At 47.6% G+C, this 14900-nt stretch overlaps 1 protein-coding gene across 1 annotated transcript in view; it reads right to left on the bottom strand.

Moving 5' to 3' along the window:
• Positions 1 to 14900, bottom strand: part of LOC133359001 (von Willebrand factor A domain-containing protein 7-like) — a 142233-nt gene that overhangs the window by 46033 nt on the left and 81300 nt on the right. The window contains exons 7-10 of the mRNA XM_061577377.1: positions 8121 to 8310; positions 5794 to 5997; positions 4853 to 5056; positions 3617 to 3761 (exon numbers count right to left, since the gene is read on the bottom strand). Of these exons, the coding sequence (XP_061433361.1) occupies positions 3617 to 3761; positions 4853 to 5056; positions 5794 to 5997; positions 8121 to 8310 (743 nt within the window). The remainder of the gene's footprint in view (positions 1 to 3616; positions 3762 to 4852; positions 5057 to 5793; positions 5998 to 8120; positions 8311 to 14900) is intronic.

The raw sequence follows: 14900 nt of genomic DNA, 5'->3' as shown, positions 1-14900 counted from the left end.
CCCTCATCAAAACACTACACCATAGGGCCCAGCCCGTTGCATCTCCGACAAGCACCACCTAGCCAGTAAGTTGGAGCACGTACACCAAGCCCTCAGGATGAATCGATACTCGGACCGTACAATCCGCAAAAGCTGTCTCCCCAGCCATGTGGAGACAACCCTCTGAGGATCCAAGCAAAACCATCACTTTACTGTACATAGCAGGGGTTACCAAAAAGATTTCCAAAATCTTACACAAACACAAGATCCAGGTTCGTTTCAACACAGTACACAAAATCTGTGATTTAATCCCATCTGTAAAGGATGTGATTCCTGACATGCAATACCCTAGTGTCTACAAACTGAGTTGTGGTTGAGGTAGCAGTTACATTGGGGAAGCGAAACGACATGTCTCGGACCGCGTTCATGAACACAAGGCAGATCTGAAACACGGTAAGACCAATACCTCTGCCGTTGCTGATCATTGTTTTAACGCTGTGGGCTCACACGAAATAGATTTTTCTAAGACGGAGGTACTTTGCAAACCTACCGGCTACCTTCAGGGATTTGTTCATGAAGCCATCCAGATATATAAACACAGACACAACTTCAATCGAGAAGATGGGTACAAACTGAGCAATCATTGGAAGGACGTTATTAACCAGGTAAAGTCTTAACTGACTGTGATGTTTCCATCCTACCTGCCTATGTCAGCTGTTATTTCCGACTCTGTGTGTCTCTCTCTATGCCTCTCTCTTATATCTCTCATGCTCACATGTCCTTTGGATTGCACTCTCATGCCTTTGGATTGCACTCTCATGCTCACATGCCCTTTGGATTGCACCCTTTGGGTTGCACTCTCATGCCTTTGGATTGCAACACTCTTCGATTTTACTTTAACATGCTAATCTCTCACATTACCGCAGCCAATTCCATGCCCTCGTCGAGGAGGCTGCTTTGGATTGCACCACTTTTCGATTTCACATTAACATGCTAATCTCTCACATTAACATCACTAACCCCGCCCACCTCTTTATGACCCTTGGGCTACACCCATTTCAAACCTTTTAAATTAGTCTGCCTCTGCAGCAAATCATGCTTTCCCACCTGATGACGGACGCTTGTGTTGCACCCAAAACGCCGTGATTTATTTTATTTTATACCTACGTGACTTTAGCGAAAGTACCAAAGAGTATAGATTATTTGCGTATAGCACATTTTAAAACCAGATGCAAGCCAAGCAAGGCAGCCATTCATTATGCATTGGGTTGCTTTTCCGACTACCTTTAGGATGATTGATGGGTTAATTTAATTTCCTCATAAACTCTAAATGCAAAAAGTATTTATTCATCAGCCTGCACTCACTGTTTCAGAGTCACTCAATTTTAGCCAATTGTTCTTATATACTTTATTTAAATGTAATTTATTTATTTTCAGTGATTTGTGCACCTTTCCATTATTTTGCAACCTATCCATGTTTGTATTGGTTTATGTAACAGTCTGACCTGCCCCTATTGGACATATGTGAAAAAGAGATTCATATCTCATCGGATTCCTCCAGTCTAAATAAATATTCTGATTCAATTGCAATTCAGAATATTTCTTGTCACTGCAGATTGACTGTATCTCCTCATCCATATTTAATTAAATCACCATAATTAAGGATGCAACATTTGTTTCTCCTTCTAACCTCATCCTGCTTGCTCAACTTTTGATTTCACTCACATAATGTCGTCCCCCATATTCCTATAACCTTCATCAATTCAAGAAACATGATAGTATCTGCTTTACTAACATTATCACTCTCTGGCTAACCCATTTGCATCTTAGGCCTTAGGCCTGTGCCCAGCAACTTTGATTTAAAACAGCATACCTACATGGTGTGCCCCAAACTGTCTGGGATGAATTTGCAATCTTGTAAATGAGTAAACTTCTACATCACAGACACAGTAGATCACTCCCATACGTTTTAATACACCAATGCAAGATGACATCATCAACTGTGATGCCAATAACCACAACGTTAACGGGTTTTCTGCATTACCAAACCTTTGAACTTGTGTAGGACAGCAAGGGATGTCTAGCTTAGGTGTGTCTACTACAAAAGCTGCTTGTTTTTGAGTTGTGCCTTCCTTGAAGCCTTTAATTTAGTGGAGGCAAAAATGACAAGTCTACTTAGTCTCAAAGATGATCTGCAACACACACACACATATCTCACCAATGTACAACCACTGTTTAATTTTCCCAAAGTAAGAATGTATCGACCAGAGAAGGGTGATGGGCCAAGTTAGCCTACTAATTGTGAGTTAAGCATTCTGCAATGCATGGTAAGACAATCTGGATGTACACTTTATAAGTCTATAGTTGAAATAGTATTTTCGTACAATTGTATCCTGATTCTACTATTGGCATCATGTCGTAAGATGAAGTATTTATTCTGATTTCTCGCAGACCAGTGCAACTATTCATGTTATAAAGAACAGCCCACAGAAGATAATGCAAAGCTACCTCTGATACCATTTCCAGTAACCACTGTCCTACACATTAGGAGGCAGCACTTCCCCACCCTTAGGTTAATATGTATCACGTGACAGTAAAACCGATCTTTTATTTGGTCTCTGAGCTGATTTTTTTGACAACCAACCAATTTTATTATATGGGGGGAGGGGGGTGTAGACAGGAGTGACCAGGCTGTGAACGTCAGCTCTCTACACTTGAGAAACTGGTTTATTCACAGGCGGCTGCCTGCATTTCAAGCCATAATTTAGGCAGTGCTCAGACTTCTGAGCCACCTGACCACCTGCAGAGAACGTATAATCTTGATTTGAAGCTTTCATGACTGCAGGAATCCATACTCGTTGGCTCTTTCGGTAAAGTCACGTATGTAGAATAATAATAAAATATCACTACATTTCGATCGCCACACAAGCAATGAAGACGATTGCTTGTGTGGCGATCGTAACGTTGTGATCTATTATTTTATTTCTACATACGTGACTTTACCGAAAGAACCAAAGAGTATAGAAAGTATACTTTTAAAGCAAGAAAAGCAATCACAAAATGCAAACAGCTCCTATCTGGTAGTTACACACTAAGACTGTGTCCAATGCTGTTCCACCTAAGAGAAGCATTGTTAGACAGGCTTAAACAGACTCAAATGTTACAGTAAAGCAATAATGTTAGTATGGCACTCCAGTGACATCACTCCAATATAACTCATAAATGGTGTAATACGGTAAAAATCCATCCTCTAATAATCCGTGAATCCTAAAATTCGTGACGTCCTGGCAACTCCCGTTTTTCATGCGGCATTTTTTTGTGGGCATATGTTATAAGGAGACTGGGAGGGGGCAGTTGATGGGTCTAATTTGACCAAGTGTTCTTAGGTGTAAGGCAAAAGATACCTAAATACAGCCCTGATTTTATATAATTTGGTTTTCATTCATTGGGTAAACTTAATGAGGTTAAAAGTGACTAGGTCACTCATGCAATGCACTTTTATTAAGGGTTGTAATTTTATAGAAGAATTACCCCGTCCATTGGACGGGCTGGTTACCAGCATGTATAATTAAAGAAAACGTATGATGCAAACTACTGCAATCCATTACTACAATAAAGTAAGCAATGATTGACGTACCTGACGGATCTGAAATTGTAATGTTGGTCAATGTGTAGAGGGCCCCTGTATAGAAAATTACAATGTTGCTTGTGGAACTGTCAACTGGAAATCTTAAGACGGTGCTCTTGGTTGTATCAACATCACGAACATTTAAAATGTTAACCTGAAATGGCGAAACACAAATTAGTTAAGCATTCATTTGGTTACATTGTACAAACTATGGTGGAGTAGTAGTGCAAGTCACTATTAACTCAGCAGTACCTAGTTCAATTTCTGGCCATGGCAAACAGTGACGATTCATATTTGAAAGGGTCCTGGATATTCCCCACCTTTTTAGCAGTCTGCAATGACCAGCGTGGTGAAGTATGCTCAAACAACCCCATCGCCCCACTTGGTGTAGGTAGGCCTTCATCCACCAGTGCGTTGGTAAAGTAATGCAAATTCGCATTGCCACTCCATTATTAAACTGTTACATAACACAAAATTACTTTTGTATTAATAAACTGAAATGTACATGAGAAAGCTATCATTGGATAATCATGTTGTGAATAGCTTCCCTCAGTCCAAATCATGACTGCCGTACAGATAGAGCAAATTCGTTCACTTAATGCTCATATTTGAGAGAATGTGGCATCGCAGAATCATAAGGGGCGACAATGGTGAGGCAATGATTTCGCGCATCAATGCGATGATAAATGATGGCTAATTATGGTAATTATTAACTTATCAACTTGAAATTGACAATACAATTAAAGTACTTGTGTATTTTAATCAGTTAATTTGGTATACGATTCAGTGCGTACTCCCTACTATGACGTATGGTCATTAAAAAAGACATGGGACAAAAAAATAACTGTGCAAAGGAGCCTGGAATGATGCATGCTTTGGAAATGCATTAAGTCAGAAATAAGAACATGTGCATTAGAGAACACATGCAGGTTAGTAACATTCAAATTATAATGAAAAGTAAATGGGCTTGTATAGGACTAGTCACTTAGCAGGGGTGATGGCCGATAGTCAAGAATGGTGATCGAATGGCAGCCAAGGAATGTAGCACATCTGTGTTGACATCCAAATAAGCCCCATGGAATTGGTATGTGCGTTTGTACAAGGGTGTTGTTGCGTCATGGGATTGCGAGATTCGGCGTGGGTCGTGCAGGGCTTCATCCAGCAGCGGATTGCCCATTGCTATGAATGATGAAGTGACATTATTTATATTTGAAATTTCGAACTGTAATAAATGTCGTTATTCACCTGCTGTGCCTTGCTAAGGTCGCCGATTACGACCATCAGAGACTGAAATTCCGAACTCGTGGGATGGAAAGCCAAACCCCCAGAGCTAAATGCGATTTCGTCGTAATAGGAAAGTGCATTTATGCTTCTTCGTTTGCGCTTGAAGTTTCCCTGATTGTCAAAGAAGCGTCTGGAACTTGGAGTTCTCACGACCACAACGTTCACCTGGAAATGTTGCAAAAATATATAGTTGTTAAAATAAAAGAATACACTATATGATGTGTAGATTAAGGTATAGAAGCAGCATCAGGATCGCGCAAGCTTATGGAATATATTCTTGGAATGTAATAGCACTTGCAAAAACTACGCTTATTGTAATGAACAATATTTGGTTCCTGTGATTTAGTTTTTGTTTGCACGTAATTTGTATTGTTTGTATTGTTTTAAATGTTTTGTAATTTGTGCCCAATTTTATACCAATTGTGCTGTTTGTTTCATCATACAATTACTTATTCAGATATCTTAGAAGCATAGAAAAGTGTTACAGACTATCTAAAAGAAGCAGTTACCTCTTAGATACCTCCAGATTACCTGGTCTACATAGAACAGGACTTTCCCACTTGCTGTGCTATATGATAATGTCTATGGCATGCAAATTCAGGGGATGTACATATTTTTCATATCAGATTTCCTATTTAGATTCAACACCGTTAAAGCCTTCATGATGTCAACATTTGTATGCATATATTTCAAAACAAAAGACTTTTGAAGCACCAAAATGAGCAAATTGTGGCTTTTGGACATTTCTAATTATATGCATGGTCTGGCCTAAAGTTGAGTGAATTTCAGATTTCTAGACCTTCTAAATTTTAGAACATAATTTTAATTTATAGCAATCACTTACTTAATCACAATCGTATATGCTGTATATGAAGCAAGTCCAGTGCATTGAAGGTTCTTACTTTGCATTTCTTTTTCTCTGCAATTGCAGCTGCTTGTAGCTGTAGATCCTTGTCTTTTGCAGATGCATCCGTGAAGATGAATATCTCTGACTGTGGCTCAATGGCGCTCAGGCATAGCTTAATAAAACACAACGCCAAGGCATTACATATGTGCTCAACCTCTACACATTTTTTTAGGATGTTTGACAAATTCACATTATCAAACTTCAGGCACAAATCAAGGCATAGTCGTCTATGTTGACACTCCTTTAAAAAAATATATCAACTTCCCCAGTGTTATACGCATTTTACTATCGATGTCAAGTCAGGGGATGAAGCAACCATTCCGATCATGCGAAGATCAGTGCATGCCTTCATATTCAAAAATGGCTTACAGAAGTGGTCCTTTCATCAAGTGACATCTGGTCCACACGAGGAGGCAGCACTTTGCCATCCACCCTGCTAATTCTTAAAGCTGGAACTTAGTCGAATTAAATTCAGAACCAAGATACATTTAATGGGGTTATTTATCCGATCCTTATTGACTTGGATAATCTATTCTTGGCAATACTCTTGACGATTCAGAGTAATCATTGACTGTTGCCCTTATTGGAACCCAGGTTCTCAGTGGTGCCAGTTCGGTTCTCTTGCTCAACGTCTGAACAAACCAATCACCTCGGAAAAAATCCCATGAAGCCACTACACATTTTGACAGTTTTGGAAAGTAAACAATGATTGGTTTACATAGGACACAGCCCTGCAGTCACGTGACCCCTGTGTGTGATCTGATTGGAAGTTGCCATCCCAGTTCCACACGGGGGGCTACAGCGATTGGATTTGTCCCCATTTGGGCATGTACATGTTTTGCAATAAAAAATTGTGCAACAACTGTTGTCAGTGACAATTACCATGAAATTACAGTGGTTTTTAAAAGCAACAGAGCACCCGTAACTTTGGTGAAAAAACCCAGAAGCAACACCACAATCACTGCACGTCTCTCTTTAATATTTCTCTCTCAACTAAATCCCACACAATCTATTTCGTCCCCTCCCTCCATGCCAGAATAGTTAAAAATACAGAGTTGCCACTGCCAATCTTAATTGATCTTGGGGCCCATGGGGAAAGTTAATGGGCATTTTTATGTAAGTAGTATGATTATGCACAGGGAAAGGGTTCATTTGGTTAAAGTTACAAGTTGGCTAAAGCACTAGTTATTCGGGGTGGGGGAGTGGATAGCGGAGGCATCTCTTTAATTGTATAGTTTGCACCCCACTACAATTTCTCCCTAAGCAATCAACTTGTTGTATAACATATTTGATATTTACTATTAAAGCAGAAAAAAACATCTCCGGCTCATCATCTCCATAGTGGAGATATAATCCTGAAAGCCAGCTTTTGAACTGGTTTGCACTTTTAGAGACAAAAACTGGGCCGAAATCTAGAAGCAAACAAAAAACATACATTAAAAATACACAAAAATTATTAATAACAGTGCACATACACAAATATTTCAATTTAGCTTTAAAGACTGGAGGGGCAGGTGCCATTAGCAGTCAGCTATTGAGGCTGCAAGGGCAAGCCTTGTAGAGGAATCAAATTGTATGGTGTTGCCAGGATCACAAAGCAGTGCATTATTTGCTATGCCATATATTTAGTCGGCAGTCGAGTGACGACTCAAATGTTCAGGCACTCATCTCGAAAGTTCAGGCATTCTGAATGGGTTCCATGCTGCCAGGCAGTTTGCATGCAACTTTCAGGCATGAACCAGATATTTTGAGCTCTCCCAGAGCATTCTGAAGCATTCCAAATTATGTTCCTGAGTTGTATGCAGCGTAAGCAATAGTTTGTATGAATTATAAGGTTGTTTGATAGTTTGATTTGCGAATGCTGTTTAAAATGTTTTGCTCTTCGCCCTGATCTTAATGTGATGGAATAACTCAGATTACATCCCCACATACTGCTGGCTGGACAGAGGCCACGGGATTTAAGAAACTTGCACCTTTGTTTCAACCTGCCACATCAATAGAATGAACCAGCCACCCCTGAATTTCCCGTCCTGTGTTCTACCCATTACGCAATGGAAGAATCAATAGTCAAGTTCCCGAACAAAATTGAGATTCCCTTTAATGGACTGATTTTTTTGCTTGTTCAATATTATTAGACTGGTGAAGTGTGATAATGCAGTAATGAATGTGACGTGTTACTCTCGGCTCTGAGATGATAAATTCAAAATGTTATACATTTCTCATGCATTTTATATTATTCAAAACAAATCTACGAGCATTCCAATAAAATTTTCCTGAAGACAATGAGCGATAAAAAAAATATTTGTAAATATAATAGAATGCTGAAGAAATTTCATACTCACCCGGGTCATTAAAGGGTACAAGCATAAACAGGGTAGGTAGCTCCCCGTTAATGGCACGCTCGTCAATAATCCTGGCGATTTCCATTCGAACATCATCAATGTAGGGTTCCATGCTGCCAGTGGTGTCAATTACAAACCCGATTGATGTTGTTTGCTCAAATCCCATATACCTATACAACAAGAAGCAAACAGCAATTAGATACATTTTGTGTGTGCTGACTAGTACCGGCGATGTAAAAATCATTCTTTGTGGAGGTGGCTCATGAAAGACACTACTGGGCAGTTAGAGGCAATTGCCCTCCAACAACAGCAGAGGGTAGAGAAGCGACTCCGGGTAGCTAAAAAACAAGTTGGCACATTGGGGAGCACAGTTGGTACATCTGTCAGTCATCTCAGTCGACACATGGCACCTGGATCTCTCCCGTGACCTGCTAGCAAGCCTTCAACACTTTACGTGGCCTCAAAGTGCAGCTAGTCTGGCACAAGCGATGTGGTGATGTCACCACCACTTCGTGGCTTTAGATATGTGGTGGCCTCAAGGGGGCCACCACGGTGCATATGTAGTAGCGTTCACGACTCTTGGACGCCGGAGTTGGAGGCACACGGGTTTATTTAACACAGCACGTTCGTGGCATACAACACTACAGGGGGTATCGGCCCCCTCACCCGACTAGCTGAGGATACACGTCCTAGCTACTCCTAGCCTGCCTCCTAGTCCTCCACTAACGGGCTAGGGGAGGCTATCTGGCCCGACACTGGTAAGTCGGGCCCGGTACCCGGAGTTCCAGACCAGCTCTTACAAGAGCACCGGCTCTGGCTCTCGGGACCACGCCGCTGGCTCGGTCCTGTTCGGCCCTGATAAGGACGGCAAACCAGGGGAGTCCAGGGCTCTATCTAAGACGTCTTCAGTCTTCACTGGTTAGCTTAACATTTTTCCCTTAGCCCTCCGACACATCCCCTTTTATACCCAACCCCCTCGCTGAGGGGTGGGGCCCCGGGGGATCATAACTCCGAGCCAGCCCCCCAGGGTGCCTGACGCGGACGTCGTAGAGAGCACCTCCCCGTGCACTCACGTAGCCCCGCCCCACTGTGTTTGTTTGCCATAAGCTCCCATGCATAACGGGCTCTCTCTAACACCCCTACATCACCCCCCCCCCCCCCCCGCATAGCTTGCAGCCGTCCCGGCTGCCAAACACGAAAAAAAATAATGACAATAAAAGTGCACTCACCCCCAGACCGCGCGTGTGCCTCACAATTTTTCAACAATAACAAGAACAACAACAAGAACAACAACAAGAACATAACAGCAAGAAGAGAAAATAACCCGACGCACCCCCCCCCCCCCGAATAAATACGAATTCCGTAAAAGCAGCCTATATACAATTTGCAGGGAACCCACCACACACAACACATAGTGAACACATTATATGTACATCCAATGAGCAGGGAACACACCACTCAAACAACACACAATGAACACAATATATGTACATATCTTCTGGCCTCACAACAGTCTGCGCATTTTTGCGCGCGTCCTTGCAGCGGGCCCATCACACGGGGTAACCCCGGGTGGCGGACCGTCAGGTGGTAACTGTCCGTCTCGGAGTGAGTCCTCATCCGATGCCGCGTGACCCTTGGCATCCCCAGGAGGGGTGATCGGGCGCGAGCCCGTCACTCTTGATGCACCTGGAGGTGGCACAGCCGGCAAGACATTAGGTGAGCACAACGGAGACGGACCCAGTGAGTCGGTCGACCCCCCACATTTTTGGCCACGCGTGTGTGAAGTGGGAATGTGTACCGCAACGAAGGGTTTTAATCTGGAGGGGTGCACAAACCACCGCCGCTTCCCCCATTTGATGCGCACGCACTGCGGTCGCAAAACCTCGACCACCTCCACAGGGCCCCGCCACGGCCGCACCAGTTTAGAGGAGGTTGCAAGTGGCACCTGAGGACAGTGCAGCCATGCCTTGTCCCCCGGCTTCTACTGCAGCACGTGCGCCCGACCCAGTCTGAGCCTCTCATTCGCTTTCTGACGGAGGGCAGAATTTTGCATGGCAGCATCCCGTGCCTCTGTTAATGTTGCCAGATTAAATTTAACATGGTCAGCCAATTTTGTTTTACCCTGCAGCGCGGGGATCTGCAGCTGGGCCCGAACAGGCGGGTGAGGTTTGCGGCCGTACATGAGGAAGAAGGGGGAAAATCCCGTAGCTGCATGGAGGGCCATTCGGTATGCTGCCAAGACCCCTTGAATTTGCAGGTCCCAATCGGTCTGTGAGTCCGAAACCTGCTGTGACAACATCGACGTGATGGATCGATGCAGACGCTCGACCATCCCGTCAGTTTGCGGGTGATACGGGGAGGTACGAATTTTCTTCGTGCCCAGGAGCTCACAGACTTGTTGGAGTAGTTTGCCGGAAAAATGTTTGCCCTGGTCGGTCAGCAGCCGCTCCGGAGCACCTTTGTCCAGGACGTATCCCTGGACAAAGGCCTCCACAATGGCTGCTGCCGACTGGTTGGCAAGGGGCCAGGCCATAGGCCAGCGCGTAAAATACTCCACACCGGTCAACAAATATCTATTGCCCCTGGGGGTGGCGGGGAATGGGCCCAAAATATCCAGCGCGACAAGCTCGTTTACTCTGGACACTTTGATCGATTGCAAAGGTGGGTTAGACTCCCGTGCTGGCGGTTTCCGTTGCGCACACCGAGGGCATGACCCCAACAAATCGCCGACATCCCTCGTCATGCCTGGCCAAAAAAAATCAAGTTGGAGCAAGGCGAGGGTCTTTTGGGTCCCCAGGTGGAGGAGGCGCTCATGAGCGGCCCACACCACCTTGCCCCGCAACCCAGAAGGGACCACCAGCCGGTGTCGATGGGATCTCCCGTCCCAATGCATTAGCAGGCCTTGGACCATTTCCCATGAGTCGGCATCACCCCTCCCCCGCCCAGCACCGCCGATGCGACGACGCAACGCGAGGAGGGAGGTATCCTCCATCTGGAGGCGCCCCCATTCAGTGACGGGCAACCCCAACAGGGAATCTCTTCCCTGTTGTGCTATCGAATTTGTAAGCAATGTTGCGTCGTCGGCGGCCGCCAAGACCGGAACAGATATGTCCCCCGGAGGCCTGCAACATCCCGACCCCAGGAGGCATGCACATTCGGAGGTGGTTGGCATGCGCGACAGGGCGTCCGCGTTGGTATGGCGAACACCCTTACGGTAGGTGGTTTCAAAATCAAAGTCCTGGAGAATCTCCAACCATCGAGACAATTGTCCCGATGGTTGTTGAACTCGCAGGGCGTACTGTAGTGCCGCATGATCTGTGCGGACGGTGAAATGCCGACCGTACAGATATGGGCGATACTGTTGGATGAAGTAGACAATTGCCAACAGTTCCCGGCGGGTGACACAATATCTTTGCTCCGCTGGAGACAACACCCGACTACCGTACGCGACCACCCGTTCCACGCCGTCAACCACCTGGGAAAGCACGCCCCCAATACCCGTATTGCTCGCATCGGTGTCGAGCAAAAAGGGTTTTGAAAAATCGGGGTAAACCAAGGGAGGAGCTTTAACCAGAGGGTCCCGAAGGGAGCGGAAAGCAGCCTCCTCTTCCTGTCCCCAATGGAACCGAACCCCTTTGGACGTCAAAGCGTGTAGGGGTTTCGCAATCGTCGCAAAATCCGCGACAAACCGTCGGTAATATGACGCAAATCCAATGAAACTCCTGACCTCTCCCACCGAGGTGGGAGTCGGCCAGGAGCTGACGCACTGCGTTTTGGCGGGATCGGTAGCAATACCTGAGTGTCCGACGATGTGTCCCAAATAACGCACAGATTCACATAACAGATGACATTTTTGGGGTTTAAATTTCAAATTAGCAGCCCGCATTTTGAGAAAAACCGCCCGCAACCTCTGGAGATGTTCGTCAAATGTTTTACTAAAGACGATAACGTCATCCAAATAAATGAAGCACGAGTCCCATTGCAATCCAGCCAAAACCAATTCCATCAATCGCTGGAAAGTTGCCGGCGCTGAGTGGAGTCCCATCGGCAACCGGTTGAATTGGAACAGGCCGTGCGGTGTACGGAATGCAGTTTTAGGCTTTGAATCATCGTCCAGAGGAAGCTGCCAGAATCCCGAAAGTAAATCCAACGTGGAGAAGAATCGCGCTCCCGCCAAGGCGTCAAGCGATTCGTCCATCCGTGGGAGCGGGTATGCGTCGGCAACCAAAATTTTGTTAAGGCGACGAAAATCGACGCAAAACCGCAACGAACCGCCCTGTTTCTTAACTAGAACGATCGGCGCTCCCCAAGGGCTGGTGGAAGGAGAAATTATGTTGGCGGCTAACATGTCATCCACAGCCGATTTGACATGGTCATTTTCGGCGGGACTTAACCAAAAAGGATTCTGGCGTATTGGCGCGCTGTCACCTGTATCAATATGGTGACGTAGCAGATGAGTACAGCCCAAATTGTATTTGTTCCGACTGAAAACGTCGGAAAATTCACGCAGTAGTGTTTTAAGTTGTTGACGCTCTAAATTTGACAGGTCCGTCGATCCCGCACAAAGCGCCTCGAGCCACTCTTCATCGCTGTCCGAATGTGGTCGCGGCGCAGGGACAGCGCTTGCGTGGTTCGCGACGGGTTCCTCACAGGGCACCGGCGTTGCGTGAGCAAGCACGGTCCCCTGTGGGACCACCACCGTCTGCGACCCCACATTGAGGACCGCGATGAAGGGATCCCCGTCCCCTCTAACGATGGTCTGTGCCGGAACTAAATGAGGTCCGCTAACCCTGGCCCTAGACGGCCCCAGCAGAAGCCCCTGGGCCCCAATGCCCTTAGCGAAGGGCCACCGAAGTTTTAGAGGTATCAACATTTGTGCCCCCGGCGGTACGCGCACCGTTCTATCTACGAACGCCGGCACCGTCGCGAACGCCGTCCGACTCGCAACGGGGGACGGCAGAAACGCCATGCGTCGGCCCGACGGGAGCTCAATGCAGCCCTGGTCGATTAATATCCTAATCGGCATTTTGGCCAGGAAGTCCGTCCCCAGCAGGCACGGAACCGCCAGCGAGGAGGAGACAAAAATCGGCCCAGACAATTTAATATTACCGATACAAATTTGCGCTCGAATTTGTCCAATGATGCCAAGTGAGCCCCCGTTAGCAGCATAGAATGGCACGTTAACGGGCATCAAAGGACGGCTCTGGACAGGGAGAATATTGTAAATTAATTCCGAAATGATGGTCGCCGATGCTCCCGTATCGACCAGGATGCGCACCTCAACCCCGTCAATGTGCCCCACAACGGCTGACGACCCCGACGATGCGGATACAACGCGATGGGCCAACACGGACCACTGGCTGGGTTCGATATGAGTCCCCACAGTGGTGCGTGTTGGTGCGATGGTGTACAAAGTCGGCCCCCCGTTCGCTACGGTGTGCGAGTGTGTGACGGGTGTGTGCGTGGCCCAAACATGAGGGGTGCCGCGACTCGCCGGGTTATGATGATGGAGCTTGGGAAGAGGGCCGGCGTTCCGTCGAGGTGTCATCCCGCGCTGCCGAGGAGAGCGGCACCCCGAGGCGACATGGCCCCGGATGCCGCAGTTGTAACAGCGCGGGAGCGCCGGCGATGACGATGGATGGTCGAGGTGGCTCGATCCGTCCCGGTCCGCCCGTGCTCCCGCTCCCTGCTGCCGTTGACGGTCGATGGCGCAGATCTCTTCCGCCGGGAGGGTGACTGCAGCCACGGCACGCCCGCTCGCCGCCTTGCTGGCCTTCCGTCGTTGCGAGAGCAGGTTTGCGTGGAGGAGTCGTGCAGCTTGGAGGGAACACATTTCTTCGTCGTCCTGTGCCACGATGACGATATCCAAGTCGTCTGCCAGCAGGAGTATCTTCTCCGTAACCATAGGGTCGACGCCTTCGTTGTCCATCCATGGGAAGGCCGCCTTTGCCAGTGCCAGGAGACTTGTGCGGTATGCCAAGGGCGACTCCTTTGCCCCCCGCTGGCGATCGTAAAAGAGTTGCCTGCAGTCCGACGGTGGCCCGTAGACTGCAGCCAGCAGGTGCAGTGCCGTCTGCAGCGTGGAGCGCTTCTCCTTTGGCGCCGATGTTAGGGTGGCGAGAGAGTCGCCGTGGAGGAGTGCCGGCAGCGCGCGGAGAGCCTCGTCATCCGTCCACCGCGCCATTTCCTGGTGAGCGAGGAAGCGCCGCTGGAAGCTGCCCCAGTCGCCGTCCTCGCCCACAAACTCTTTGAGTGGAGGTAGCCGCTGATGTAACGCAGCGGCCGCCGTGGAAGGTCGCTCTCCCTCGTCCCCCTCACCCGGCTCTGCTTCGGCGCGAACGACCGATGGCATCGCCGGTCGCACCCGTGGTGACGCTCCGTCCGTTGGAGATGACACGGCAGCTACTGTACGGCCGCCGTTGGACGCGAGGCTCAGGCCGGCCACGCCCTCAGCAGCAGCTGCGGCGATGGCGGGAATTTCAAAGTGGTGCTCCGTCGAAATGGTGGGAAGGCGCTGTGGTCGTCGGCTGTCGTCGCCCCGTGGCGGTCCAGCAGCCCCCAGCCGTGTGATGTGGTCGAGCATGGTGGCAGCGGCGTACAGCAGCTCCGCCAGCTTCGCGTGCGCCTGCCTCAGCCCCTCTGTCGACGGCTCCCCATCCTCCTGCTGCTGCGGTGTGGATGCATCCGGCCCCGGCTGCTCGATGCCATCTTCAGCCGTCTCGGGCTCCCCGACTGCAGCGGTGTCCTCCGCCTCTGGTAC

The sequence above is a fragment of the Lethenteron reissneri genome, chromosome 64, assembly GCF_015708825.2.
Source record: "Lethenteron reissneri isolate LAM-NWPU_2019-01 chromosome 64, ASM1570882v1, whole genome shotgun sequence".
NCBI lineage: Eukaryota > Metazoa > Chordata > Hyperoartia > Petromyzontiformes > Petromyzontidae > Lethenteron > Lethenteron reissneri.
This window is presented reverse-complemented; position numbering and strand designations above follow the sequence as displayed.